The 26,641-nt window shown below is 43.5% G+C and overlaps 1 protein-coding gene across 1 annotated transcript; it reads left to right on the forward strand.

Annotated features, from left to right (window-relative positions):
- Positions 1-3,014: 3,014 nt before the first annotated feature.
- FLG (filaggrin) lies at positions 3,015-26,152 on the forward strand. The gene is made up of 3 exons (XM_045363314.2): positions 3,015-3,065; positions 12,818-12,976; positions 13,552-26,152. The coding sequence occupies exons 2-3, from the start codon at positions 12,839-12,841 to the stop codon at positions 25,591-25,593; spliced, it is 12,180 nt and encodes a 4,059-aa protein (XP_045219249.2). The 5' UTR covers positions 3,015-3,065; positions 12,818-12,838; the 3' UTR covers positions 25,594-26,152.
- The last annotated feature ends 489 nt before the right edge of the window (positions 26,153-26,641 follow it).

A 26,641-nucleotide genomic window follows, 5' to 3' on the forward strand; every position in this document is an offset into this window, starting at 1 on the left:
GGGCGAGATGGCGGGCGCCTGTAGTCCCGGCTACTCGGGAGGCTGAGGCAGGAGAATGGCGTAAACCCCGGAGGCGGAGCTTGCAGTGAGCTGAGATCCGGCCACTGCACTCCAGCCCGGGCGACAGGGCGAGACTCCGTCTCAAAAAAAAAAAAAAAAAAAAAAAACGAAAAATGGTCATCAGAACTGAACAAAGAACTACAGAAATAGTCTGATAAATGCTGAGCGAAGTACATCACCAACTATTTTGTTCCAGCTAATGTGTTTCTTTTAATGCAGTCTAATATCGCATTACCTTTTTGGCTATGGCATCACTCTGCCACTGCCACAATACTGCTTCTTTTATTCATGTCTTCTACCCTAGCCTTGTAAAGTGTAATTTGGAACTGGAGTCAGAATTTTACTTTTTCAATAATATTCATTTATCAGATTTCAGCCATTGATGCAACATGGTAAAATATTCTTGAATCCTCAGTCTATCCTAAAAATATTTGCCACCCATCCAAATTTTCACCCAAGTTATTGATAAAATACAATGAGCATAACATGGTCAGGAAAAAAGTCCTAGAGAAGACCACTAAACACTGCCCTCCATACTGACATAATTCTGCAAGATTTGGGGTCTTCTGGCCATTAAAAGGTCATATCCAAGATTGCCTCATTCTTGACGCTCTCTCGATTCTACCTTCTTCACTCACTCATAGTCCGTGGTCTAGTCTTTCTGCTGTCATGCAATGATTTCCACAGTTAAGTTTATCCAAGACATGGGTACTTTGAAAGAAATCACTGTTTAAAACATTAAAAATATAAATAAGGCTAACAAAAAAGGATAAAATTCACACCCAGAACAATATGCCATGGTGGAAATAATGTGGGAGTTGGAGTCTGAATAACCTCAGATTAAATCCTAGTTCTGTAACTTATTTGCTTAGTGACCTTGGGTGCCTTATCAGTATCAACTCCCTCATCTCTAAAATAGAGGAATAATAATGACCTCAAAGTGTTGTCCTGATGATTAAAATTAATACATGCAAAATCTTAGCACATTCCTAGCACATAATGAGTATACAATATAGATTACTATCATTATTACATCACGGTAGAGACAAAAGTGCAATAACTACTGGTAAAAAAAAAAATTAAACCCAAGAAGAAAAAAGGAGAAAATGAATATCTGTGTTCTATAGGTGTTAACTGATACTCCACAAAAGAAAGAATCAATGGTCTAATAAGGTTAAGAATGAGGACATTAAACACAGTTTTAAAAACTCGGGCGTATTTTTATCTCTTTGACTCTGAACAAGATTGGCACACCCTTGCATCTCTTATTTGATCATGTTCCAGGCATTGCTATAGGGCCCAAGGACACAAAGGATAACTCAGACCCAGTCAATGCTAGGGTGAGAAGAAACACAGGATTCAAGGCACCAGGGGGCAGGGGGCACACATATTAATAAGTAATTAATTTAAAATATCACCAGTGCTATCGAGAGGTAAATACAGAGTATGTGAGGGAACAGTGATAAATCTGGAGATGTCAGGTAAGACTTTATGCAGGAGTTGGTAATTTTGAAGAATCTTAAAAGATAAAGAGAAGTTAAGGTTGAGGGTCTCTCAAGTTAAGGTAGTGGAGGATAGCACGCAAAGATTTGAAACAGTAGTGGACAAATACAGGCTCATCCAAGAAATATTGCTCACTCTAGAGTGACTTTTCCATGAGACACAGGTAATAAGGGGACAATTGAAAGGAGAAAGATCCATGCCTATTGTAAAGGGGCATGTGTGTCAAGTAAAGAAATTTGGAATTCTGCAGGCAGGAAGAAACCAGCACAGCAAATGACATAAGATGGTAAGATGAATTAGCCAGCTTAATAGTAGAAAGAGAGGCTAGTTACGACACTTTTTTTTTTCTTTACCAATACCCAGTTGAAAGATGGTCAGGTCCAGAACTAAAATTATAGCACTGGAGGTAAAGAATAGGCCTACATAACAAAATATAAGTCTGAATAGAATTGATATGATGTGACATGAGCATGAGGGATTAAGGAAAAGGAAAAATGAAAATGACTGTGTCTAGCTTGAGACAAGCAGTGTGTGGGGGCATCATTACCAATATATGGACTTCTGGAGGATAGTATATTTTGGTAGGAGGCAAAATGTAAGTTTAGTTTTCAACACTGGATTGAGATAACCATGGGACATCCACATGGAGATGCAATCTGCTCAACATAACAGTGTGTATATCATAAGACAGACCAGGGATAGGAGTTCCCTGTATATTTGTGGCAGTAAATGAGAAAATTCATGGTTTAAGTAGGAAGAGTATGTGGAACATGTCTCTGATGCCTCGATGTAATAACCTTGAAAACAAAGTAAAATTACACTAATGAGTCTTGCCTAATAAACTCATGCTCCTAGTGATCACCACTTCTAACTCAATTGTTCACATTCTTGCTCTGCTTTGAAAAATTAAAATTAAATTTGCCTATCATCTACTGACCATAATTTCTAGAAGATAGCATTCATCTCATGGCAAGTTCTTTCAGTACCCAAAGATGGAATTCATAGATTAAAAAGGAACATATATATAGATGCTTGTGATGTTTTCCTATCATAAATTGAATTTCAAGTTCTTACAAATGTATTAATATGTCCTACTCTTCTAGAGACAAGGATCAGGAAGTGTATTTATCAATAGATATTTATCAAGCACCTGCCAAGCCAAAGTGGGGTTACAAAAAAGTAGGTGTGTGCCCTGCATACAAAAAACCTGTTTTGGCCAAAGGGACCCTTCCATAAAATTTCCAATACATAAACCTAAATTTGGAACTTGCTAAAACAAGTACAGATGAGTACGTGAGGAAGCTGGGAAGTAAACACATGGTGCTGGAGAAATAGAGGTGGAGATATGGGTGGATCTAGGTTTGGTTAGGAATGAATCAGACCATCCCACAGAGGGTGACTCCTCCCTGCATGCAGCCTGCTATAAAAGGGCCATTATCTCAGCCTTCAATACCCAGCAGGTTCCTTCAGGCTACATTCTATTTGCTCTTTTGGTGAACAAGGTAAGAAGGAATACATTTAATTTTGCCTACTTACTATTAACCAAGGTGGAAATCTGAATGTATGTGTACTGTAAGGCAAAAGGTTCTGAAAGTTTAGGGTTTTTCTCTTTCTTTTTAGTGGCACTGTCACTAAAAGCTTTATTTCTATGTAGAAGGAAAACGAGGGCATAAATTTGCTTTCCGTGGAGCTATTCAATACTCTGTATTGTTAGTCTATTTATTCATTTATTTAACAAATATGTATTAACTACCTTCTATTTGGTCTTGGCTCTGACTATGCAGCAGTGAGCTACATAAACTTCCTAGCAGCTTACCTTTAGTAGGGGGAAACATTCAGTAAACAATAAATGAATAAGATAATTTCAAATAGTGATAAGAACAATGAAGAAAATAAAAGAGTGATGTAGTAGAGCAGGGGTGTCCCATCTTTTGGCTTCCCTGGGTCACATTGGAAGAAGAATTGTCTTGGGCCACACATAAAACACACTAACACTAATAATAGCTGATAAGCTTAAAAAAAAAAACTCATAATGTTTTAAGAAGGTTTACAAATTTGTGTTGGGCCACATTCAAAGCTGTCCTGGGCCACAGATTGGACAAGCTTGTAGTAAAGTGATGGGTGGGAGGAGGAGAGTGCTTTAAATTAGATGGCCAGGGGAAGACTCTCCAGGAAATTATCTTTGAGTTGAAATCTTAAACACAAAAGAAACTAGCCAAGGCAAAGGGCAAGATTCTAAGCAAGAGTAAACTTCTTCCAAGGAGCACAAAGAAGGTAGTGTACCTTAGAGCATACATAATTAAAAAGAGGACCAGTGGTATATGGTGATGTCAGAGAGCTAGACAGGGGTAGGCCATGTAAAGAGGGGCACAGTAGAATTAAAACAGTACATATTAGATTTTAACGTGTGCTTAAAGGGGTATTAAGCAGGAGGAGTAAGATAATCTATGTTTTTAAAAGACCATTCTGGGCTGCTATGTGGAAAACAGGATTATAGGAAGGCAAGAGCAGGAACAGGGAGAGACTGCTGTCTTTTATGTGAAAGATGATGGAAATAATAGAAACAATGAGAAATAACTGTTTGCTCATACCAAAATCTAGAAGTTATCCACAATTCCTGTTTTCTCATCACACTGATTCATCACCGCATCCAGTCAACTCTGCCTACAAACATGCCAAATCTATCCATTTATCCCCCTCTCTGCCATTATCATCCTAGTCCAGGCTACCTTTATCTCCCAACACTGCCTATTATGTTATCTGAAAATACAACAATTTATTTATCCATTTTTCTATGGATAGATATTTGGGTCTCTTCCATTTTAAGGGGTATTATAAATAATAGGGCTATGCACTTTTGTGTATATTACTTTTGGTTACACATATATACATATTTCAGTTGGGAATATTCCTAAGAGTAAATCACTAGGACTTAGATACTGTCAAACAATTTTCCAAAGTGCTTCTGTCAGCTTATGCTGCCTTTAGCAGTATATTAAAAAAACCTCAATTCTTCACATTCTCACCAATATTTGGTATGTCAAGGATTTTTTTTCTGTCTTATCTTTTTAGTCACTTTGGTGGGTGTATTGTGGTCTCACACATTATTTCAATTTGCATTTCCCTGGTGCATAACAAGGTTGAGAACTTTTGATATGCTTATTGGCCATTTGGATATCCTTTTCTGTAAAGTTCCTAAGGTAGAGATTCATTTTTCTATTGGCTTAACTATATTTTTTTCTATTGATTTATAGGAGCTATTTTTATATTCAGGACAGATTCCTTTATTGGTTAAATGTGTTTTGTGTATCCTCCCACTGTGTGGCTTGTCCTTCTCTCTTTTAATGGTATCTTTAAAAGAATAAACATTCCTACTTTTAATGCAGTACAATTTATCAGTCTTTTTCTTAGTAATTAGTACTTTTTGAATTTTATTTGAGTATTTCCCCACCCCAAGGTCCTGAAAATATTCTCCAATGTTATCTTCCTTTATCTCTCACATGTAAAATCTACCTGCAAACTATTTTTTTTTCCCATTTGAAAATTCAATTAACACAGCACCATTTATTCAAAAGACTATTCTTTCTCTACTGACCTACACTACCATCTTTGCCATTAACCAAATGTCCAGAGTGATATAAGACTGACTTTGTACTATTATCTTTTATCATTACATTTGTTTAGCCTTGCACCATGCCATATTGTCTTCCTTTATAACACACCTTGCTATCTGGTATGTCTTCCAACTTAGTCTTCTTCAAGACGGTCTTACCTAATCTTGGTCCTCTACATTTTCATATAAATTTTAGAAATCACCTTATTAATCTTTATTTTTAAAAAAACTTCAGATATTCAGAATGGGATTTCATTGCATCTATAAATGAATTTGAGGAGATATGATATCTTAATGCTATTGAGACTTTCAATTCATAAACAAGCTATATATTCTTCCATTTATTTAAATCTTTAGTTTATCTCAACATTTATAATTTTCTGAGTTTAGCTTTCATGTTTTCATTAGATTTATTCCTAAAAATTTCCTGATTTTTTATGCTTTTCTGAATAGCATCTTTTCTTATTTCATTTTCTCAGCACTTATAATCTCAGCATTTATAATATTCTGAGTACAGTCATTTCATATCTTTAGATTTATTCCTAAAATTTTCCTGATTTTTTATGCTTTTGTAAATAGCATCCTTTCTTATTTCATTTTCTAAGTGTTTATTGCAGTTATATAGAAATACAATTGATTTTTATATACTTATAACCAGAAGCATGTTTAGTTTATTACTCTAATAGTTTAGCTATACATTCTTTTGGATTTTCCACATACAAAAGTTACATCATTCTGTGAGTAATAACAGCTTTATTACTTTTCCAATTACTCAGCTTTTAATTCCTTTTCCTAATGTATTGCTCTAGCTAGGACTTTTAGTACAACGTCAAATAGGATCGTACTATACATAGTATATATCAATAGGATGATACAGGCATACTAGTCTCTTTCCCAAACTTGGAGATGAAAGCTTTCATTTCACCATTAAATATAATTTTTGCTATTACATTTTTCAAAGACAATCAATCTTTTATTTATTAATCAGAATTAATGTTGGATTTTATCAATTTTTCATCTATTGAGAGGTTCATATAATTTTCCCCATTATTCTATTTCAGTACTTAATTGGTTGGTTTTCAAATGTTAATCCAAACATGAATTTTGGAATAAAATGTAGTTAGGAATAGCGTATATTCTTTTTATATACCACTGAATTCAGTCTACTATTATTTTCTTTCAGAGTTTTGCATCTATATGAAAGGAATTGTCCTGAAAATTTTGATTCTTATATTGTTGTCAGGTTATGGTACTGAGGCCAGTTTGGATTAATAAAACGGGTGTTCCCTCTTTTTCATTTCTCTGAAATAATCTACATGATGTTACAGTTATTTCTTTCTTTCACATTGAATAGAATTCAGTAAAGCCATCTGACCTGCGGTTTCTCCCCTACTGGAAATGAATGCATTTAAGATTCAATTTCTTTAATAAACATAGGACTATTTAGGTTTTCTATTTATTGTTGGTTCAGTTTTGTTAACAAGTGTTTTTCTGGAAACACTTCTTCTATGTCGTCTAAATTTTCAAATTAACTGGTATGTTTATATAATATGCTTTTGTCATCTATCTAATGTCCAAAACCTCGAGAGCAATGTCCCCTTTTACATTCCTGACACTGGTACTTATGCCTGTATTCTTCTTTTCTTGATTAATCTTGCTGGGGTTATCAGTTTTACTATATTTTTCAAAGGCTGAATCTTGGCACTGTTGATTCTCTAAATTTTCTATTTTATTAATTTTTAGTTATCTTTATTATTTCCTTCATTATACTTTCTTAGGGCTTAATTTGTTCTTTTTAAAACTTCTTGAGATACATGCTTAGGTAATTAATTTTTCAGTCTTTTTTATATATATATACACACAACTGTATGCTGCTTATAAGATTCACACATAAAAAATGATAACAGTGATTGAAAATGAAAGGATGGAAAGATGAGATATCATTCATATATATGTATGTGTATATATATATGTGAGTGTATATGTGTATATATCTGTGTGTGTGTGTATATATATATAGGCTATAAATATCCATTAGGCATAGAATTAATGTATTCCACAAGTTATGCTATTTCATATTTTTCTCATTTTCATTTAGTTCAAAATATTTTCTAATTTTGCATTGTAATTTATTCAATGACTCATTGATTACTTAGAAGTTATTGCTTAATTTTCAAACACTTTAAGATTTTTCTAGTTATCTTCCTATTATTTAATTCTTGCTTATTTAATTATTTAATTATTTAATTACTATTATTTAATTCATCCCACTGTCTTACAGAACAAACTATGTGATTTCACCCCTTTAAAATTTATTGAAACTTGCTTTACGGCGCAGTATATGGTCAATTTCAAAAGAATAGGTATTCTGCAGTTGTTAGGTATAGTGTTTAATGTATGTTGATGTTTTATTAATATTTTATAGAAATATTCTACATTCTTACATATTTTTTACTTGTTCTATCAGTTGCTGAGAGAGGTGTATTTAAAAAGCCCACTATGATTGTAGATCGCCTATTTCTCCTTATACTTCTGTAAATTTTTATTTATATATTTTGAGGCTTCCTGGAGAATTGATCTTTTATTATTATAAAATTTCCTTCTAGCAATATTTTTTGCCTAAATTCTACTTGACAGATATTATTATAATAACAACAGCTTTCTTTTAGAGTTTGAATGGTATCTCTTTCTTCCATCCTTTCATTTACAATCACTTTAATCACATTTTATGTGTGTCTCTTATAAGCAGCATACAGTTGTTGTTTTTTTTTAATCCACTCTGACAGTCTTGTCTCTTAATTAGCATATTTACTCTATTTATATTCAGTGTTATTATGAAACTATTTGATTTACATCTCTACCATATTACTACTTGGTTTCTACTGTCTCACCTGTTTTATATTTCTTTTTCTATTCTTGACTTTTTTGGATTAAGTAAATATTTACCAGTTAATTATCTTTACACAAAAGTTTATTAATTATATACTCTTTTATTATCTGCATGCTTGCCCTAAAAATTATAGCATGCATCCTTGATTTGTTAGAGTATATTATTAAGAAAAACATACTTTAATCCCTACCCAAATAATACAAGTATCCTACGATACTTAACTCCATTTTCTCACTGCCTTATCTGGGATTGTTATGTATTTAATTCTATTCATCTTAAATCCTGAAAGCTTACTATTATTATTTTATGCAATCAATATCTAGCTATATTTTTCCACACATACGCTCTTTCCATTGTTCTTATTCTTTCTTGCTCCTCTGTGCTTCCAACTAGAATTATCCTTTAATAGTTCCTTTACAGCAGGTGTCTGGTGATTAGCTCTGTCTTTCTTTGCTTGAAAATATCTTTATATGTTTCTTTTTTGGTGGACATTTTCACTGTTAACATATAACTTATTTTTCTTCAGAAAGATGAATATAACATTTCATTGTCTTTTAGCTCCCATTGTTTCTTTTGAAAAGATAGATATCAATCTTATTGTTTTCCTTTGAAGGTAATACAATTCCTCATTGCCTCAAATGTTCAGCAGTTTTATTATTATATGTCTTGCTTTGGTTTTCTTTTATATCTCCTGCTTGGAGTTTATAATATCCTTTTGAACCTGTACCTTGATATTTTTCATCAGTTTTAGAAAATTTTGTCTCTTAATTCCCAAAATACTGTATTTCCCTCTAAATCCAAATGTAAGCCCCAATAAATTATCACAATCTTGATAGCTGTGTGATACCTTCAAACACATACACCACACACACACACACACACACACACACACACACACACATTTTCTAGTTGTATTCAGAGTTAGTCTGAAACAAACTAATAAACAATTGCACAAAGCAATCTTTAAAAATCAAACCATATTAGATCACTGTCTTACCAAAAGATATCATCTAGTCTCATCACACCTAAAATAAAATGCACAAATGTCACCTTATTTAGAAAAGCATCATTATCTGACCCCTGTCTGTATCTCTGACTTTATGTTGTATTATTCCTGATTTGTCCGCAATTTTCTGAGTTGGTCTTTTTCTATATCTCTAACATGCCAAGTTGATTTTCATCTTGGAATCTTTGCACCGTTCCCTTTGCTAAAATTCTTCAATTAATTAACAAGGCTACTTCCTTCTTATTTTTCCATTTTAAGCTCAAATGTCCCCTCTACCACAAAACCTCCTTTCCTTAAAGTACCCCCAAATATTCTGTATAATATCACTCTTATTTTAACTATGTACATATCACTTATCAATATCTAATTATTGAATTCATTTATTGTTTATTGTCTTCACAAAAGTAGGCGGGCATCTCAGCTATCTTGTAAACTACTATATCTCCAAAGCATGAAACAGTGCCTAACTCTTTAGTAGCTGTTCAGTATTTGTTAAATAAATGAAGGAATGAATGAATGAATGTAAGCTCAGAGAAAAGTATGCCTAGAGGTATCAATTTTGAAGTCATCAGATAGGCGGTATCTGAAATCATGGGATCCAATGAGATTGCCTCAGAAAGGTGTGTAGATTTTTTTTTTTTTTTAAAGAAGGTCTAAGACGCAGCCACAGGTATTTCCAACCTTTTGAGATTGAGCAGAAGAGAGGTTAGTAAAGAATACTGAGAGACAGCAGCATTCAATGGGTAAGGGGAATATCAGAAGAATATGGTGTCATGAGATCCAAGAAACAAAAAGACTCCATTAAGAAAGAAATGGTTAATTCTATTTCACCTACCAAGATATTAAGTAAGATGATGATGATGAGGTGATGATGGAGAAAGTCCACTGTATTCAACAACTTGGAGATCACAGATGATTTGACACGAAGCAGTTTCAGTAGAGCTTTGGTGATAGAAAATTGAGAGAAGCAGGTTAAAAAGAAAGTGGGTGGTAAACATTTTAAGAGAGAAAGCAGAGAAAACTTCTCCAAGACTCCTGTGAAATGAAGCAGTTAATTAGGCTAGTAAGATGTTAGGAGAAATGTTGGGGGAGGGGGTAACAATGGTTCAAGGGAAGGGTTTTAAGATGGAAGATACTCCAGTATATTTCTGTGGTGATAAAAATAAACTACTAGAGAAGGCAACAGAGTGAAGGTAGGGAAAAGTGACTAATTTTACGGATATTTTGAAAGCAGAATCAATAAAACATGTTGACAGAATAGATATTGGATGTAAGAAAAGGAGAATCAGAAATAATTTTCAGGTTTGTGACTTGGGCCTTCAGGAAGACAGGAATCACTGATGAGGATAAAAGGTGTGGGACATTTGTTAGGGTAAAGCAGTTGAAAATCAAGACTTCTGTTTTGAACATGAAAAATTTAAGATCTCTACAAGACTCAAGTAAGAATATCAGATAGGCATTTAGACATACACATCTCAAGTTTAGGGGATAGTCAGTGACTGGGGGCATAAACTTGTGAGTTGTCAACTTATTTAAAAAGTTATATAGAAGTAGATGAGATGACCCAAGGGAGTATAATAGAGAAAAGAAGCTAAGGAGTGAATCATTGGGCATAGCAACATTAGGAGCTGAACGAGGAGGCTAAGAAAAAAGTGGCCACTGATGTTGGAGGAGAAACTTGAGAATGCGGGGTCTCTAAAGAAGGATGCAGCCAGTTGCATCAAATGCTGCTGATATGTCAAGTAATATGTAAAATAAACATGGATACGTGGATTTGGAAATATGAAGGATATTTTTACTTGGTGAGAGTTTTCATACTTTTTTTTAGAAAGAAAAATACTTTGAGTAAAGGAAAACAAGAATGAGGAAGTAAAGACAGAATGTATAGGCATATGTTTTGAGGAATTTTGCTATAAAAGGGAACAGATAAATCAGATGGTACCTAAAGGCAGATGTGAGATTGGGGGTGGGGTGGAGATGGGAAGGTAAGTATTAGATAGATATTTCAGCATGAATATATACTGAAGGGAATGATCCAGTAGACAAAGAAGAATTAATGTTGCATATGAGAAAGTAGGCAACTGCAAAAGCAAAGTGTCTGGGTAGGCAAGAGAGAATGGGGCTTAGTGCCAAAGTAAAGGACAGGAGGAGCGCAGACAGTTTATTCACCCTGAATTCAGTGAAGGCAAGGTACATGGATAGAAATGCAGCAGGTTTGGAGATCAGATATTAGGAGAATGAGGAAACTCTTTTCCAATGGCTTCCAAGTTCTCAGGAATCAAAATCAAGGACATCAGAGATAAAGGAAAGGAACAAGTTGTTGAAGCTTTGGCCAGTGGGTATAAGAAAGAGTGGGACAAGTGGATGTATCCAAGGATTAATCGGGGAGATTAACCATAATGTCTAACCAAGGTAAAAAGGGAAGTGAGTACATAAAGCAGTAAATAGAGAGGTTAAAGAATTATTGACATCAGGGTGGAAGAGGAGGTCAAAGAGTGAGATCCTTGAGACAGAGATTTTGCATATGTTGCAAGTAAAGATAAGTTCAGGAAATAGAATATCATCATAAATAAGACTGGCTGAAAATAATCATAAATTTTAAAAGGGTTTATAAGAAGCATATAACTGTCATTTTTTAAATTCAGTCTTTACAATCTATATTTTAACTGGCAAGATCTGGTCTATTTTACATGTGTTATAATTAATAATAATAAAATTACTTATAATTCTATTGATTTATTTTACACTTTCTGTTTACCTTTCTTTTTCTGTGCTTCTTATTTTCTTCTTTCCTGGCTTCTGTTGAATTATTAAAGTTTCTTAATTCCCCTTTTTCATCTCTAATAGTTTAGAAATTATGAATTCTGTTCTTTTAGTAACTACCCATAAACTTACCAAAATACATATATGACTTAACCACAGCAAAATTCATTAATATCTAATTCCTCTTACCAAACAACCCAAGGTCCAAAAATGTTTTAGTTCTGACTGCTACAGTAATCTCCTTCACATTGTTTTCTACAGTATTTTAGTTTCACCTGGTTTTGTAAGTCCTAATAAAGTTATAATTCTTTATAATACACGCTTAGATTTATTGACATGCTTACTAATTTCTTCACCAATGAGATAAAGTGAACATTCCTTAAATGGCAAAATGAAACCCAGTCAGAAAAACCTTTCTCTTTAAATATTGAAGAGCTATTAAATCCATCCTATACAATTAAACATTACAAACTTCATGAAATGTTCAAAAAAAATGAAAATTTGAATGAATGTTCATTGAGTATCTTGTCATATGGCTAACTGGCTTTCAGAGAATTGTATCTTAGCAAATTAATCATTTATTAAGATAGCTTTTGGGGAAGTAATTTTCAGTAAATTTATATGAGTAAATTTTACTGCTTAAAACCAGTCAGCATTTCTAAATTCTTGTTATTAGCAATGGCAAGATCAGCAAGAGGAATGATCTTACCTAGAGCACACTAAGGTCTGTGAGACTGCTAAGTCCAGCTGTAAGTGGGCACAAGGCAAAAAAAAATGGGCAATTTTATTTAAGTAAGTAAAACTCTATTCATTTTCTTTACGTAGATGGTAGAGAAAAGTTTCTCATGGCCATCTTCCATTCTTAAAGATGGATTACTTACAGGAAAATGTAGGTTTAAAATGTGGAAAATGATTGTAATAATTAATATAACCTAGAAAAAAAGACGTACAAAAAAAGTACATTTTCATTTCTTCTTTCTAGGTTCACATTTATTGCCAAAAGATGTCTACTCTCCTGGAAAACATCTTTGCCATAATTAATCTTTTCAAGCAATATTCAAAAAAAGATAAAAACACTGACACATTGAGCAAAAAAGAGCTGAAGGAACTTCTGGAAAAGGAGTTTCGGCCAATCCTGAAGGTAAGAGTCTCTGACAAGACCGAATGATACAGCATTTGTGTTTCTCATCAATAATCTAACCAAGGGTTATTTTGAGCTCTTTGTAAACTATTTCATTTAAAATAGGAACAGAGTTAATCTTGTCTCAAAAGAGATAGATTTTATTTTCTTCCCCTATACCTGGATGTACATTATAAACACACAGACACACTCAGAGAAAAAAATATATAAATATTTAAAAATTAATGTAAATTAGTTCTTAGTATTTGGTATTTATAACATTCTGCCAAACATCAACATTATAAGGGGGTATTTATTAAATAAAATTAAGCAATGAATTATATATACTTATGACTTTTAAAATAAGAAAAAGGGTCACCTACCCCATCATATGTTGACACCTTACTAGTCTTTACATCTTTGTTCACATATAACACCTGAGCGAGGATGAGATGAAAAAGTCTTAAAAAAACAAAAAGATTTTGTCCCACTATTTGATACTCAAAGATCATAGTGCCTAAATTAACTTTGAATTAATTGGCTGATAATGTGATTCTCTCTGATGCAGTCTCCCTCTGTGACTTCCCTCTGTACAGAATCCAGATGACCCAGATACGGTTGAGGTATTCATGGATCACCTGGATATAGACCACAATAAGAAAATTGACTTCACTGAGTTTCTTCTGATGGTATTCAAGTTGGCGCAAGCATACTATGAGTCTACGAGAAAACAGAATTTACCAATAGCAGGACACAAGCACAGAAAGCACTGTCATCATGATAAACATGAAGATAATAAAGAGGAAGAAAACAAAGAAAAGAGAAAGAGACCGTTAAGTCTGGAAAGAAGAAACAATAGAAAAGGGAATACGGGAAGGTCCAAGAGCCCAAGAGAAAGAGGGGGAAAGAGGCATGAATCTAGTTTTGAAAAAAAGGAAAGAAAAGGATATTCACCTACATATGAAGAAGAAGAATATGGACAAAACCATCATAAGTCAAGTAAAAAAGAGAAAAACAAGACTGAAATAACTAGATTAGAACACGAGGGGAAGAGGATAAGTGAAAGACCAGAAAAGAAAGAAGAAAAAGAGGACGGACAATTTGATTATGAAAATGCAGGAAGAATGGATGAAAAATGGACAGAATCAGGCCATATTGCCATATATCACGCCATCCAGGATGAAGTTGATGACACCACTGAAAATATATTGGAAGAAAACAGAAGATATGAGACATCAAGGTCACCTCATGACAAATCCTCACTTCGAGTGAACAGGTCACCAAATGCAAATACAAGCCAGATACCATTGGTAGAGCCCAGAAGAAGACCGCGCCAGAAATCCAGTGTTAGCCAGGACAGTGACAGTGAGGGACACTCAGAAGACTCTGAGAGGCAGTCTGAGTCTGCTTCCAGAAACCATCATGGATCTGTTCGGGAGCAGTCAAGACATGGGTCCAGACACCCCGGGTCCCATCACGAAGACAGAGCCGGTCACGGGCACTCTGCAGACAGCTCCAGACAATCAGGAACTCGTCACACAGAGACTTCCTCTCGTGGACAGGCTGTGTCATCCCATGAACAGGCACGATCCAGTCCAGGAGAAAGACACGGATCCCGCCACCAGCAGCCAGCGGAGAGCTCCAGACACTCAGGCATTGGGCGTGGACAAGCTTCATCTGCAGTCAGCGACCGTGGACACCAGGGACCAAGCGGTATTCAGTTCAGTGACAGTGAGGGACATTCAGAACACTCAGACACACAGTCAGTGTCAGGCCACGGACAGGCTGGACCCCATCCGCACAGCCACCAAGAGTCTGCACGTGGCCGGTCAGGGGAAAGGTCTGGACGTTCAGGGTCTTTCCTCTACCAGGTGAGCACTCACGAACAGTCTGAGTCCACCCATGGACGGACTGGACCCAGCAGTGCAGGAAGACAAGGATCCCGCAATGAGCAGGCACGAGACAGCTCCAGGCACTCAGCATCCCATGAGGTTCAGGACACCATTCATGGACACCACGGGTCAAGCAGAGGAGGAAGACAGGGATCCCACCATGAGCAATCAGTAGACAGCTCTGGACACTCAGGGTCCCATCACAGCCACACCACCTCCCAGGGAAGGTCTGATGCCTCCCGTGGGGAGTCAGGAGCCAGAAGTGCAAGCAGACAAACACGTCACGAGGAACAATCAGGAGATGGATCCAGGCACTCAGGGTCACGTCACCATGAGGCTTCCAATCGGGCCGACAGCTCCAGACACGCACAGTCTGGCCAGGGACAATCAGCGGGGTTCAGGACAAGCACGCGCCGCGGATCCAGTGTTAGCCAGGACAGTGACAGTGAGGGACACTCAGAAGACTCTGAGAGGCAGTCTGAGTCTGCTTCCAGAAACCATCATGGATCTGTTCGGGAGCAGTCAAGACATGGGTCCAGACACCCCGGATCCCATCACGAAGACAGAGCCGGTCACGGGCACTCTGCAGACAGCTCCAGACAATCAGGCACTCGTCACACAGAGACTTCCTCTCGTGGACAGGCTGTGTCATCCCATGAACAGGCACGATCCAGTCCAGGAGAAAGACACGGATCCCGCCACCAGCAGTCAGCGGAGAGCTCCAGACACTCAGGCATTGGGCGTGGACAAGCTTCATCTGCAGTCAGTGAACGTGGACACCACGGACCAAGCGGTAGTCAGTTCAGTGACAGTGAGGGACATTCAGAACACTCAGACACACAGTCAGTGTCAGGCCACGGACAGGCTGGACCCCATCCGCACAGCCACCAAGAGTATGCACGTGGCCGGTCAGGGGAAAGGTCTGGACGTTCAGGGTCTTTTCTCTACCAGGTGAGCACTCACGAACAGTCTGAGTCCACCCATGGACGGACTGGACCCAGCAGTGCAGGAACACAAGGATCCCGCAATGAGCAGGCACGAGACAGCTCCAGGCACTCAGCATCCCATGAGGTTCAGGACACTGTTCACGGACACCACGGGTCAAGCAGAGGAAGAAGACAAGGATCCCATCATGAGCAACTGGTAGACAGCTCTGGACACTCAGGGTCCCATCACAGCCACACCACCTCCCAGGGAAGGTCTGATGCCTCCCGTGGGGAGTCAGGAGCCAGAAGTGCAAGCAGACAAACACGTCACGAGGAACAATCAGGAGATGGATCCAGGCACTCAGGGTCACGTCACCACGAGTCTTCCAATCGAGCCGACAGCTCTAGACATGCACAGTCCAGCCAGGGACAATCAGCAGGTTTCAGGACAAGCACACACCGGGGATCCAGTGTTAGCCAGGACAGTGACAGTGAGGGACACTCAGAAGACTCTGAGAGGCAGTCTGAGTCTGCTTCCAGAAACCATCATGGATCTGTTCGGGAGCAGTCAAGACATGGCTCTGGACACTCCGGGTCCCATCACCAAGACAAAGTCGGTCACAGGTACTCTGGAGACAGCTCCAGACAATCAGGAACTCATCACGTGGAGACTTCCTCTCATGGACAGGCTGCATCATCCCATGAGCAGACGAGATCAAGTCCAGGAGAAAGACATGGATCCCACCACCAGCAGTCAGCAGACAGCTCCAGACACTCAGGAACTGGACGTGGACAAGCTTCTTCTGCAGTCAGTGACCGTGGACACCAGGGACCAAGCGGTAGTCACTTCAGTGACAGTGAGGGACATTCAGAACACTCAGACACACAGTCAGTGTCAGGCCAGGGACAGGCTGGGCGCCATCCGCACAGCCACCAAGACTCTGCACGTGGCCGGTCAGGGGAAAGGTCTGGACGTTCAGGGTCTTTCGTCTACCAGGTGAGCACTCATGAACAGTCTGAGTCCACCCATGGACGGACTGGGCCCAGCACTGGTGGAAGACAAGGGTCCCGCAATGAGCAGGCACGAGACAGCTCCAGGCACTCAGTGTCCCATGAGGGTCAGGACACAATTCATGGACACCACGGGTCAAGCAGAGGAGGAAGACAGGGATCCCACCATGAGCAATCGGTAGACAGCTCTGGACACTCAGGGTCCCATCACAGCCACACCACCTCCCAGGGAAGGTCTGATGCCTCCCGTGGGGAGTCAGGAGCCAGAAGTGCAAGCAGACAAACACGTCACGAGGAACAATCAGGAGATGGATCCAGGCACTCAGGGTCACGTCACCATGAGGCTTCCAATCGGGCCGACAGCTCCAGACACGCACAGTCCGGCCAGGGACAATCAGCGGGGTTCAGGACAAGCACGCGCCGCGGATCCAGTGTTAGCCAGGACAGTGACAGTGAGGGACACTCAGAAGACTCTGAGAGGCAGTCTGAGTCTGCTTCCAGAAACCATCATGGATCTGTTCGGGAGCAGTCAAGACATGGGTCCAGACACCCCGGATCCCATCACGAAGACAGAGCCGGTCACGGGCACTCTGCAGACAGCTCCAGACAATCAGGCACTCGTCACACAGAGACTTCCTCTCGTGGACAGGCTGTGTCATCCCATGAACAGGCACGATCCAGTCCAGGAGAAAGACACGGATCCCGCCACCAGCAGTCAGCGGAGAGCTCCAGACACTCAGGCATTGGGCGTGGACAAGCTTCATCTGCAGTCAGTGAACGTGGACACCAGGGACCAAGCGGTAGTCACTTCAGTGACAGTGAGGGACATTCAGAACACTCAGACACACAGTCAGTGTCAGGCCAGGGACAGGCTGGGCGCCATCCGCACAGCCACCAAGAGTCTGCACGTGGCCGGTCAGGGGAAAGGTCTGGACGTTCAGGGTCTTTTCTCTACCAGGTGAGCACTCACGAACAGTCTGAGTCCACCCATGGACGGACTGGACCCAGCAGTGCAGGAACACAAGGATCCCGCAATGAGCAGGCACGAGACAGCTCCAGGCACTCAGCATCCCATGAGGTTCAGGACACTGTTCATGGACACCACGGGTCAAGCAGAGGAAGAAGACAAGGATCCCATCATGAGCAACTGGTAGACAGCTCTGGACACTCAGGGTCCCATCACAGCCACACCACCTCCCAGGGAAGGTCTGATGCCTCCCGTGGGGAGTCAGGAGCCAGAAGTGCAAGCAGACAAACACGTCACGAGGAACAATCAGGAGATGGATCCAGGCACTCAGGGTCACGTCACCACGAGTCTTCCAATCGAGCCGACAGCTCTAGACATGCACAGTCCAGCCAGGGACAATCAGCAGGTTTCAGGACAAGCACACGCCGGGGATCCAGTGTTAGCCAGGACAGTGACAGTGAGGGACACTCAGAAGACTCTGAGAGGCAGTCTGAGTCTGCTTCCAGAAACCATCATGGATCTGTTCGGGAGCAGTCAAGACATGGCTCTGGACACTCCGGGTCCCATCACCAAGACAAAGTCGGTCACAGGTACTCTGGAGACAGCTCCAGACAATCAGGAACTCATCACGTGGAGACTTCCTCTCATGGACAGGCTGCATCATCCCATGAGCAGACGAGATCAAGTCCAGGAGAAAGACATGGATCCCACCACCAGCAGTCAGCAGACAGCTCCAGACACTCAGGAACTGGACGTGGACAAGCTTCTTCTGCAGTCAGTGACCGTGGACACCAGGGACCAAGCGGTAGTCACTTCAGTGACAGTGAGGGACATTCAGAACACTCAGACACACAGTCAGTGTCAGGCCAGGGACAGGCTGGGCGCCATCCGCACAGCCACCAAGACTCTGCACGTGGCCGGTCAGGGGAAAGGTCTGGACGTTCAGGGTCTTTCGTCTACCAGGTGAGCACTCATGAACAGTCTGAGTCCACCCATGGACGGACTGGGCCCAGCACTGGTGGAAGACAAGGGTCCCGCAATGAGCAGGCACGAGACAGCTCCAGGCACTCAGTGTCCCATGAGGGTCAGGACACAATTCATGGACACCACGGGTCAAGCAGAGGAGGAAGGCAGGGATCCCACCATGAGCAATCGGTAGACAGCTCTGGACACTCAGGGTCCCATCACAGCCACACCACCTCCCAGGGAAGGTCTGATGCCTCCCGTGGGGAGTCAGGAGCCAGAAGTGCAAGCAGACAAACACGTCACGAGGAACAATCAGGAGATGGATCCAGGCACTCAGGGTCACGTCACCATGAGGCTTCCAATCGGGCCGACAGCTCCAGACACGCACAGTCCGGCCAGGGACAATCAGCGGGGTTCAGGACAAGCACGCGCCGCGGATCCAGTGTTAGCCAGGACAGTGACAGTGAGGGACACTCAGAAGACTCTGAGAGGCAGTCTGAGTCTGCTTCCAGAAACCATCATGGATCTGTTCGGGAGCAGTCAAGACATGGGTCCAGACACCCTGGATCCCATCACGAAGACAGAGCCGGTCACGGGCACTCTGCAGACAGCTCCAGACAATCAGGCACTCGTCACACAGAGACTTCCTCTCGTGGACAGGCTGTGTCATCCCATGAACAGGCACGATCCAGTCCAGGAGAAAGACACGGATCCCGCCACCAGCAGTCAGCGGAGAGCTCCAGACACTCAGGCATTGGGCGTGGACAAGCTTCATCTGCAGTCAGTGACCGTGGACACCAGGGACCAAGCGGTAGTCAGTTCAGTGACAGTGAGGGACATTCAGAACACTCAGACACACAGTCAGTGTCAGGCCACGGACAGGCTGGACCCCATCCGCACAGCCACCAAGAGTCTGCACGTGGCCGGTCAGGGGAAAGGTCTGGACGTTCAGGGTCTTTCCTCTACCAGGTGAGCACTCACGAACAGTCTGAGTCCACCCATGGACGGACTGGACCCAGCAGTGCAGGAAGACAAGGATCCCGCAATGAGCAGGCACGAGACAGCTCCAGGCACTCAGCATCCCATGAGGTTCAGGACACCATTCATGGACACCACGGGTCAAGCATAGGAGGAAGGCAGGGATCCCACCATGAGCAATCGGTAGACAGCTCTGGACACTCAGGGTCCCATCACAGCCACACCACCTCCCAGGGAAGGTCTGATGCCTCCCGTGGGGAGTCAGGAGCCAGAAGTGCAAGCAGACAAACACGTCACGAGGAACAATCAGGAGATGGATCCAGGCACTCAGGGTCACGTCACCATGAGGCTTCCAATCGGGCCGACAGCTCCCGACACGCACAGTCCGGCCAGGGACAATCAGCGGGGTTCAGGACAAGCACGCGCCGCGGATCCAGTGTTAGCCAGGACAGTGACAGTGAGGGACACTCAGAAGACTCTGAGAGGCAGTCTGAGTCTGCTTCCAGAAACCATCATGGATCTGTTCGGGAGCAGTCAAGACATGGGTCCAGACACCCCGGATCCCATCACGAAGACAGAGCCGGTCACGGGCACTCTGCAGACAGCTCCAGACAATCAGGCACTCGTCACACAGAGACTTCCTCTCGTGGACAGGCTGTGTCATCCCATGAACAGGCACGATCCAGTCCAGGAGAAAGACACGGATCCCGCCACCAGCAGTCAGCGGAGAGCTCCAGACACTCAGGCATTGGGCGTGGACAAGCTTCATCTGCAGTCAGTGAACGTGGACACCACGGACCAAGCGGTAGTCAGTTCAGTGACAGTGAGGGACATTCAGAACACTCAGACACACAGTCAGTGTCAGGCCACGGACAGGCTGGACCCCATCCGCACAGCCACCAAGAGTCCGCACGTGGCCGGTCAGGGGAAAGGTCCGGACGTTCAGGGTCTTTCCTCTACCAGGTGAGCACTCACGAACAGTCTGAGTCCACCCATGGACGGACTGGACCCAGCAGTGCAGGAAGACAAGGATCCCGCAATGAGCAGGCACGAGACAGCTCCAGGCACTCAGCATCCCATGAGGTTCAGGACACCATTCATGGACACCACGGGTCAAGCAGAGGAGGAAGACAGGGATCCCACCATGAGCAATCGGTAGACAGCTCTGGACACTCAGGGTCCCATCACAGCCACACCACCTCCCAGGGAAGGTCTGATGCCTCCCGTGGGGAGTCAGGAGCCAGAAGTGCAAGCAGACAAACACGTCACGAGGAACAATCAGGAGATGGATCCAGGCACTCAGGGTCACGTCACCATGAGGCTTCCAATCGGGCCGACAGCTCCAGACACGCACAGTCCGGCCAGGGACAATCAGCGGGGTTCAGGACAAGCACGCGCCGCGGATCCAGTGTTAGCCAGGACAGTGACAGTGAGGGACACTCAGAAGACTCTGAGAGGCAGTCTGAGTCTGCTTCCAGAAACCATCATGGATCTGTTCGGGAGCAGTCAAGACATGGGTCCAGACACCCCGGATCCCATCATGAAGACAGAGCCGGTCACGGGCACTCTGCAGACAGCTCCAGACAATCAGGCACTCGTCACACAGAGACTTCCTCTCGTGGACAGGCTGTGTCATCCCATGAACAGGCACGATCCAGTCCAGGAGAAAGACACGGATCCCGCCACCAGCAGTCAGCGGAGAGCTCCAGACACTCAGGCATTGGGCGTGGACAAGCTTCATCTGCAGTCAGTGAACGTGGACACCAGGGACCAAGCAGTAGTCAATTCAGTGACAGTGAGGGACATTCAGAACACTCAGACACACAGTCAGTGTCAGGCCACGGACAGGCTGGACCCCATCCGCACAGCCACCAAGAGTCTGCACGTGGCCGGTCAGGGGAAAGGTCTGGACGTTCAGGGTCTTTCCTCTACCAGGTGAGCACTCACGAACAGTCTGAGTCCACCCATGGACGGACTGGACCCAGCAGTGCAGGAAGACAAGGATCCCGCAATGAGCAGGCACGAGACAGCTCCAGGCACTCAGCATCCCATGAGGTTCAGGACACCATTCATGGACACCACGGGTCAAGCAGAGGAGGAAGACAGGGATCCCACCATGAGCAATCGGTAGACAGCTCTCGACACTCAGGGTCCCATCACAGCCACACCACCTCCCAGGGAAGGTCTGATGCCTCCCGTGGGGAGTCAGGAGCCAGAAGTGCAAGCAGACAAACACGTCACGAGGAACAATCAGGAGATGGATCCAGGCACTCAGGGTCACGTCACCATGAGGCTTCCAATCGGGCCGACAGCTCCAGACACACACAGTCCGGCCAGGGACAATCAGCGGGGTTCAGGACAAGCACGCGCCGCGGATCCAGTGTTAGCCAGGACAGTGACAGTGAGGGACACTCAGAAGACTCTGAGAGGCAGTCTGAGTCTGCTTCCAGAAACCATCATGGATCTGTTCGGGAGCAGTCAAGACATGGGTCCAGATACCCCAGATCCCATCACGAAGACGGAGCCGGTCACGGGCACTCTGCAGACAGCCCCAGACAATCAGGAACTCATCACGTGGAGACTTCCTCTCATGGACAGGCTGCATCATCCCATGAGCAGACGAGATCAAGTCCAGGAGAAAGACACGGATCCCGCCACCAGCAGTCAGCGGAGAGCTCCAGACACTCAGGCATTGGGCGTGGACAAGCTTCATCTGCAGTCAGTGAACGTGGACACCAGGGACCAAGCGGTAGTCACTTCAGTGACAGTGAGGGACATTCAGAACACTCAGACACACAGTCAGTGTCAGGCCACGGACAGGCTGGACCCCATCTGCACAGCCACCAAGAGTCTGCACGTGGCCGGTCAGGGGAAAGGTCTGGACGTTCAGGGTCTTTTCTCTACCAGGTGAGCACTCACGAACAGTCTGAGTCCACCCATGGACGGACTGGACCCAGCAGTGCAGGAAGACAAGGATCCCGCAATGAGCAGGCACGAGACAGCTCCAGGCACTCAGCATCCCATGAGGTTCAGGACACTGTTCATGGACACCACGGGTCAAGCAGAGGAAGAAGACAAGGATCCCATCATGAGCAACTGGTAGACAGCTCTGGACACTCAGGGTCCCATCACAGCCACACCACCTCCCAGGGAAGGTCTGATGCCTCCCGTGGGGAGTCAGGAGCCAGAAGTGCAAGCAGACAAACACGTCACGAGGAACAATCAGGAGATGGATCCAGGCACTCAGGGTCACGTCACCACGAGTCTTCCAATCGAGCCGACAGCTCTAGACATGCACAGTCCAGCCAGGGACAATCAGCAGGTTTCAGGACAAGCACACGCCGGGGATCCAGTGTTAGCCAGGACAGTGACAGTGAGGGACACTCAGAAGACTCTGAGAGGCAGTCTGAGTCTGCTTCCAGAAACCATCATGGATCTGTTCGGGAGCAGTCAAGACATGGCTCTGGACACTCCGGGTCCCATCACCAAGACAAAGTCGGTCACAGGTACTCTGGAGACAGCTCCAGACAATCAGGAACTCATCACGTGGAGACTTCCTCTCATGGACAGGCTGCATCATCCCATGAGCAGACGAGATCAAGTCCAGGAGAAAGACATGGATCCCACCACCAGCAGTCAGCAGACAGCTCCAGACACTCAGGAACTGGACGTGGACAAGCTTCTTCTGCAGTCAGTGACCGTGGACACCAGGGACCAAGCGGTAGTCACTTCAGTGACAGTGAGGGACATTCAGAACACTCAGACACACAGTCAGTGTCAGGCCAGGGACAGGCTGGGCGCCATCCGCACAGCCACCAAGACTCTGCACGTGGCCGGTCAGGGGAAAGGTCTGGACGTTCAGGGTCTTTCGTCTACCAGGTGAGCACTCATGAACAGTCTGAGTCCACCCATGGACGGACTGGGCCCAGCACTGGTGGAAGACAAGGGTCCCGCAATGAGCAGGCACGAGACAGCTCCAGGCACTCAGTGTCCCATGAGGGTCAGGACACAATTCATGGACACCACGGGTCAAGCAGAGGAGGAAGACAGGGATCCCACCATGAGCAATCGGTAGACAGCTCTGGACACTCAGGGTCCCATCACAGCCACACCACCTCCCAGGGAAGGTCTGATGCCTCCCGTGGGGAGTCAGGAGCCAGAAGTGCAAGCAGACAAACACGTCACGAGGAACAATCAGGAGATGGATCCAGGCACTCAGGGTCACGTCACCATGAGGCTTCCAATCGGGCCGACAGCTCCAGACACGCACAGTCCGGCCAGGGACAATCAGCGGGGTTCAGGACAAGCACGCGCCGCGGATCCAGTGTTAGCCAGGACAGTGACAGTGAGGGACACTCAGAAGACTCTGAGAGGCAGTCTGAGTCTGCTTCCAGAAACCATCATGGATCTGTTCGGGAGCAGTCAAGACATGGGTCCAGACACCCCAGATCCCATCACGAAGACGGAGCCGGTCACGGGCACTCTGCAGACAGCCCCAGACAATCAGGAACTCATCACGTGGAGACTTCCTCTCATGGACAGGCTGCATCATCCCATGAGCAGACGAGATCAAGTCCAGGAGAAAGACACGGATCCCGCCACCAGCAGTCAGCGGAGAGCTCCAGACACTCAGGCATTGGGCGTGGACAAGCTTCATCTGCAGTCAGTGAACATGGACACCAGGGACCAAGCGGTAGTCAGTTCAGTGACAGTGAGGGACATTCAGAACACTCAGACACACAGTCAGTGTCAGGCCACGGACAGGCTGGACCCCATCCGCACAGCCACCAAGAGTCTGCACGTGGCCAGTCAGGGGAAAGGTCTGGACGTTCAGGGTCTTTCATCTACCAGGTGAGCACTCATGAACAGTCTGAGTCCACCCATGGACAGACTGGGCCCAGCACTGGTGGAAGACAAGGGTCCCGCAATGAGCAGGCACGAGACAGCTCCAGGCACTCAGTGTCCCATGAGGGTCAGGACACAATTCATGGACACTCAGGGTCAAGCATAGGAGGAAGGCAGGGATCCCACCATGAGCAATCGGTAGACAGCTCTGGACACTCAGGGTCCCATCACAGCCACACCACCTCCCAGGGAAGGTCTGATGCCTCCCGTGGGCAGTCAGGATCAAGAAGTGCAAGCAGACAAACACGTCACGAGGAACAATCAGGAGATGGATACAGGCACTCAGGGTCACGTCTCCACGAGGCTTCCCCTCAGGCCGACAGCTTTAGACACTCACATTCCGGCCAGGGACAATCAGCGGGGTCCAGGAGAAGCACACTTCAGGGATCCAGTGTTAACCAGGACAGTGCCAGTGAGGGACACTCAGAAGACTCTGAGAGGCAGTCTGAGTCTGCTTCCAGAAATCCTCATGGAGCTGTTCGGGAGCAGTCAAGAGATGTATCCAGACACCCCCGATCCTATCATCACGATACAGGCAATCATGTTCAATCTTCCTCTGTATATTCAGACACTACTACCAGTAAAGAACATGGTCACTTTGGTAGTCTTTCACAAGATTCTGCATATCATTCCGGAATACAGTCACGTGGCAGTCCTCACAGTTCTAGTTCTTATAATTATCACTCTGAGGGCACTGAAAGGGAAAGAGGTCAATCAGGTTTAGTTTGGAGACATGGCAGCTATGGTAGTGCAGATTATGATTATGGTGAATCCAGGTTTAGACACTCTCAGCATGGAAGTGTTAGTTACAATTCCAATCCTGTTGTTTTCAAGGAAAGATCTGATATCCGAAAAGCAAGTGCATTTGGTGAAGATCATCCAAGGTATTATGCAAGATATGTTAATAGGCAACCAGGTTTATATAGCCATTCTAGTGATATATCAAAACAACTGGGATTTAGTCAGTCACAGAGATACTATTACTATGAGTAAGAAATTAATGGCAAAGGAATTAATCCACGAATAGAAGAATGAAACAAGATCACTTTCAATCAAGAAACTTCGTAATACTTTCAGGGAAGTTATCTTTTCCTGTCAATCTGTTTAAAATATGCTACAGTATTTCATTAGTTTGGTGGTAGTTTATTTTTATTGTGTAGTGATCTTTAAGCTCTATATTTCAGAAATATTAAATAGAAGAAATCAATATCATGGAGAGCTATCTTTACAAAACTAGGAGTATTTGGCCGGGTGCGGAGGCTCACACCTGTAATCCCAGCACTTTGGGAGGCCGAGGCAGGCAGATCACGAGGTCAGATCAAGACCATCCTGGCCAGCACAGTGAAACCCCATCTCTACTAAAAATACAAAAAATTAGCCAGGCATGGTGGCAGGTGCCTGTAGTCCCAGCTACTCGGGAGGCTGAGGCAGGAGAATGGCATGAACTCGGGTGGCGGAGCTTGCAGTGAGTGGAGATCACGCCACTGCACTCCAGCCTGGGCTTCAGAGCAAGGCTCCATCTCAAAAAAAAAAAAAAAAAAAAAAAAAAGAAGAAGAAGAAGAAGAAAAAGAAAGAAAACTAGGAGTATTTCAGGAGATTGGGGTTCAAGTAATGTTTTATGTTTTTGAAAGTTTAAGTTTTAGATACTCTCTGAATTTCTGAATTAATCTTTTCCAGAAATATCGAAGGAGCCAAAAATATAAAACAATTCTGTATACCAAAGTGGCTGTATCAACATCAGGGCTAGCACATCTTTCTCTATTATCCTTCTATTGGAATTCTATTACTCTGTATTCAAATAAATAATCTTGGACATAATTAGTATTTTAGTAAACTGCATTTAAATTAAAAATAAACTATTGATCATTTAATACTGTTTGTCTCTTGTATGCTTATTTGTCATAAACCCAAATTACATACTTCCCCATGGCCAGAATTAGATGTCTTCTATATCGCTGGAAAGCTATATGAACATAGAGCAGATACAGTACATTCAAAATAACAAGTAATAAATAATGAAAGACAAAATTTAACCAAGGC

The sequence above is a fragment of the Macaca fascicularis genome, chromosome 1 (genome assembly GCF_037993035.2).
Source record: "Macaca fascicularis isolate 582-1 chromosome 1, T2T-MFA8v1.1".
Taxonomy (NCBI): domain Eukaryota; kingdom Metazoa; phylum Chordata; class Mammalia; order Primates; family Cercopithecidae; genus Macaca; species Macaca fascicularis.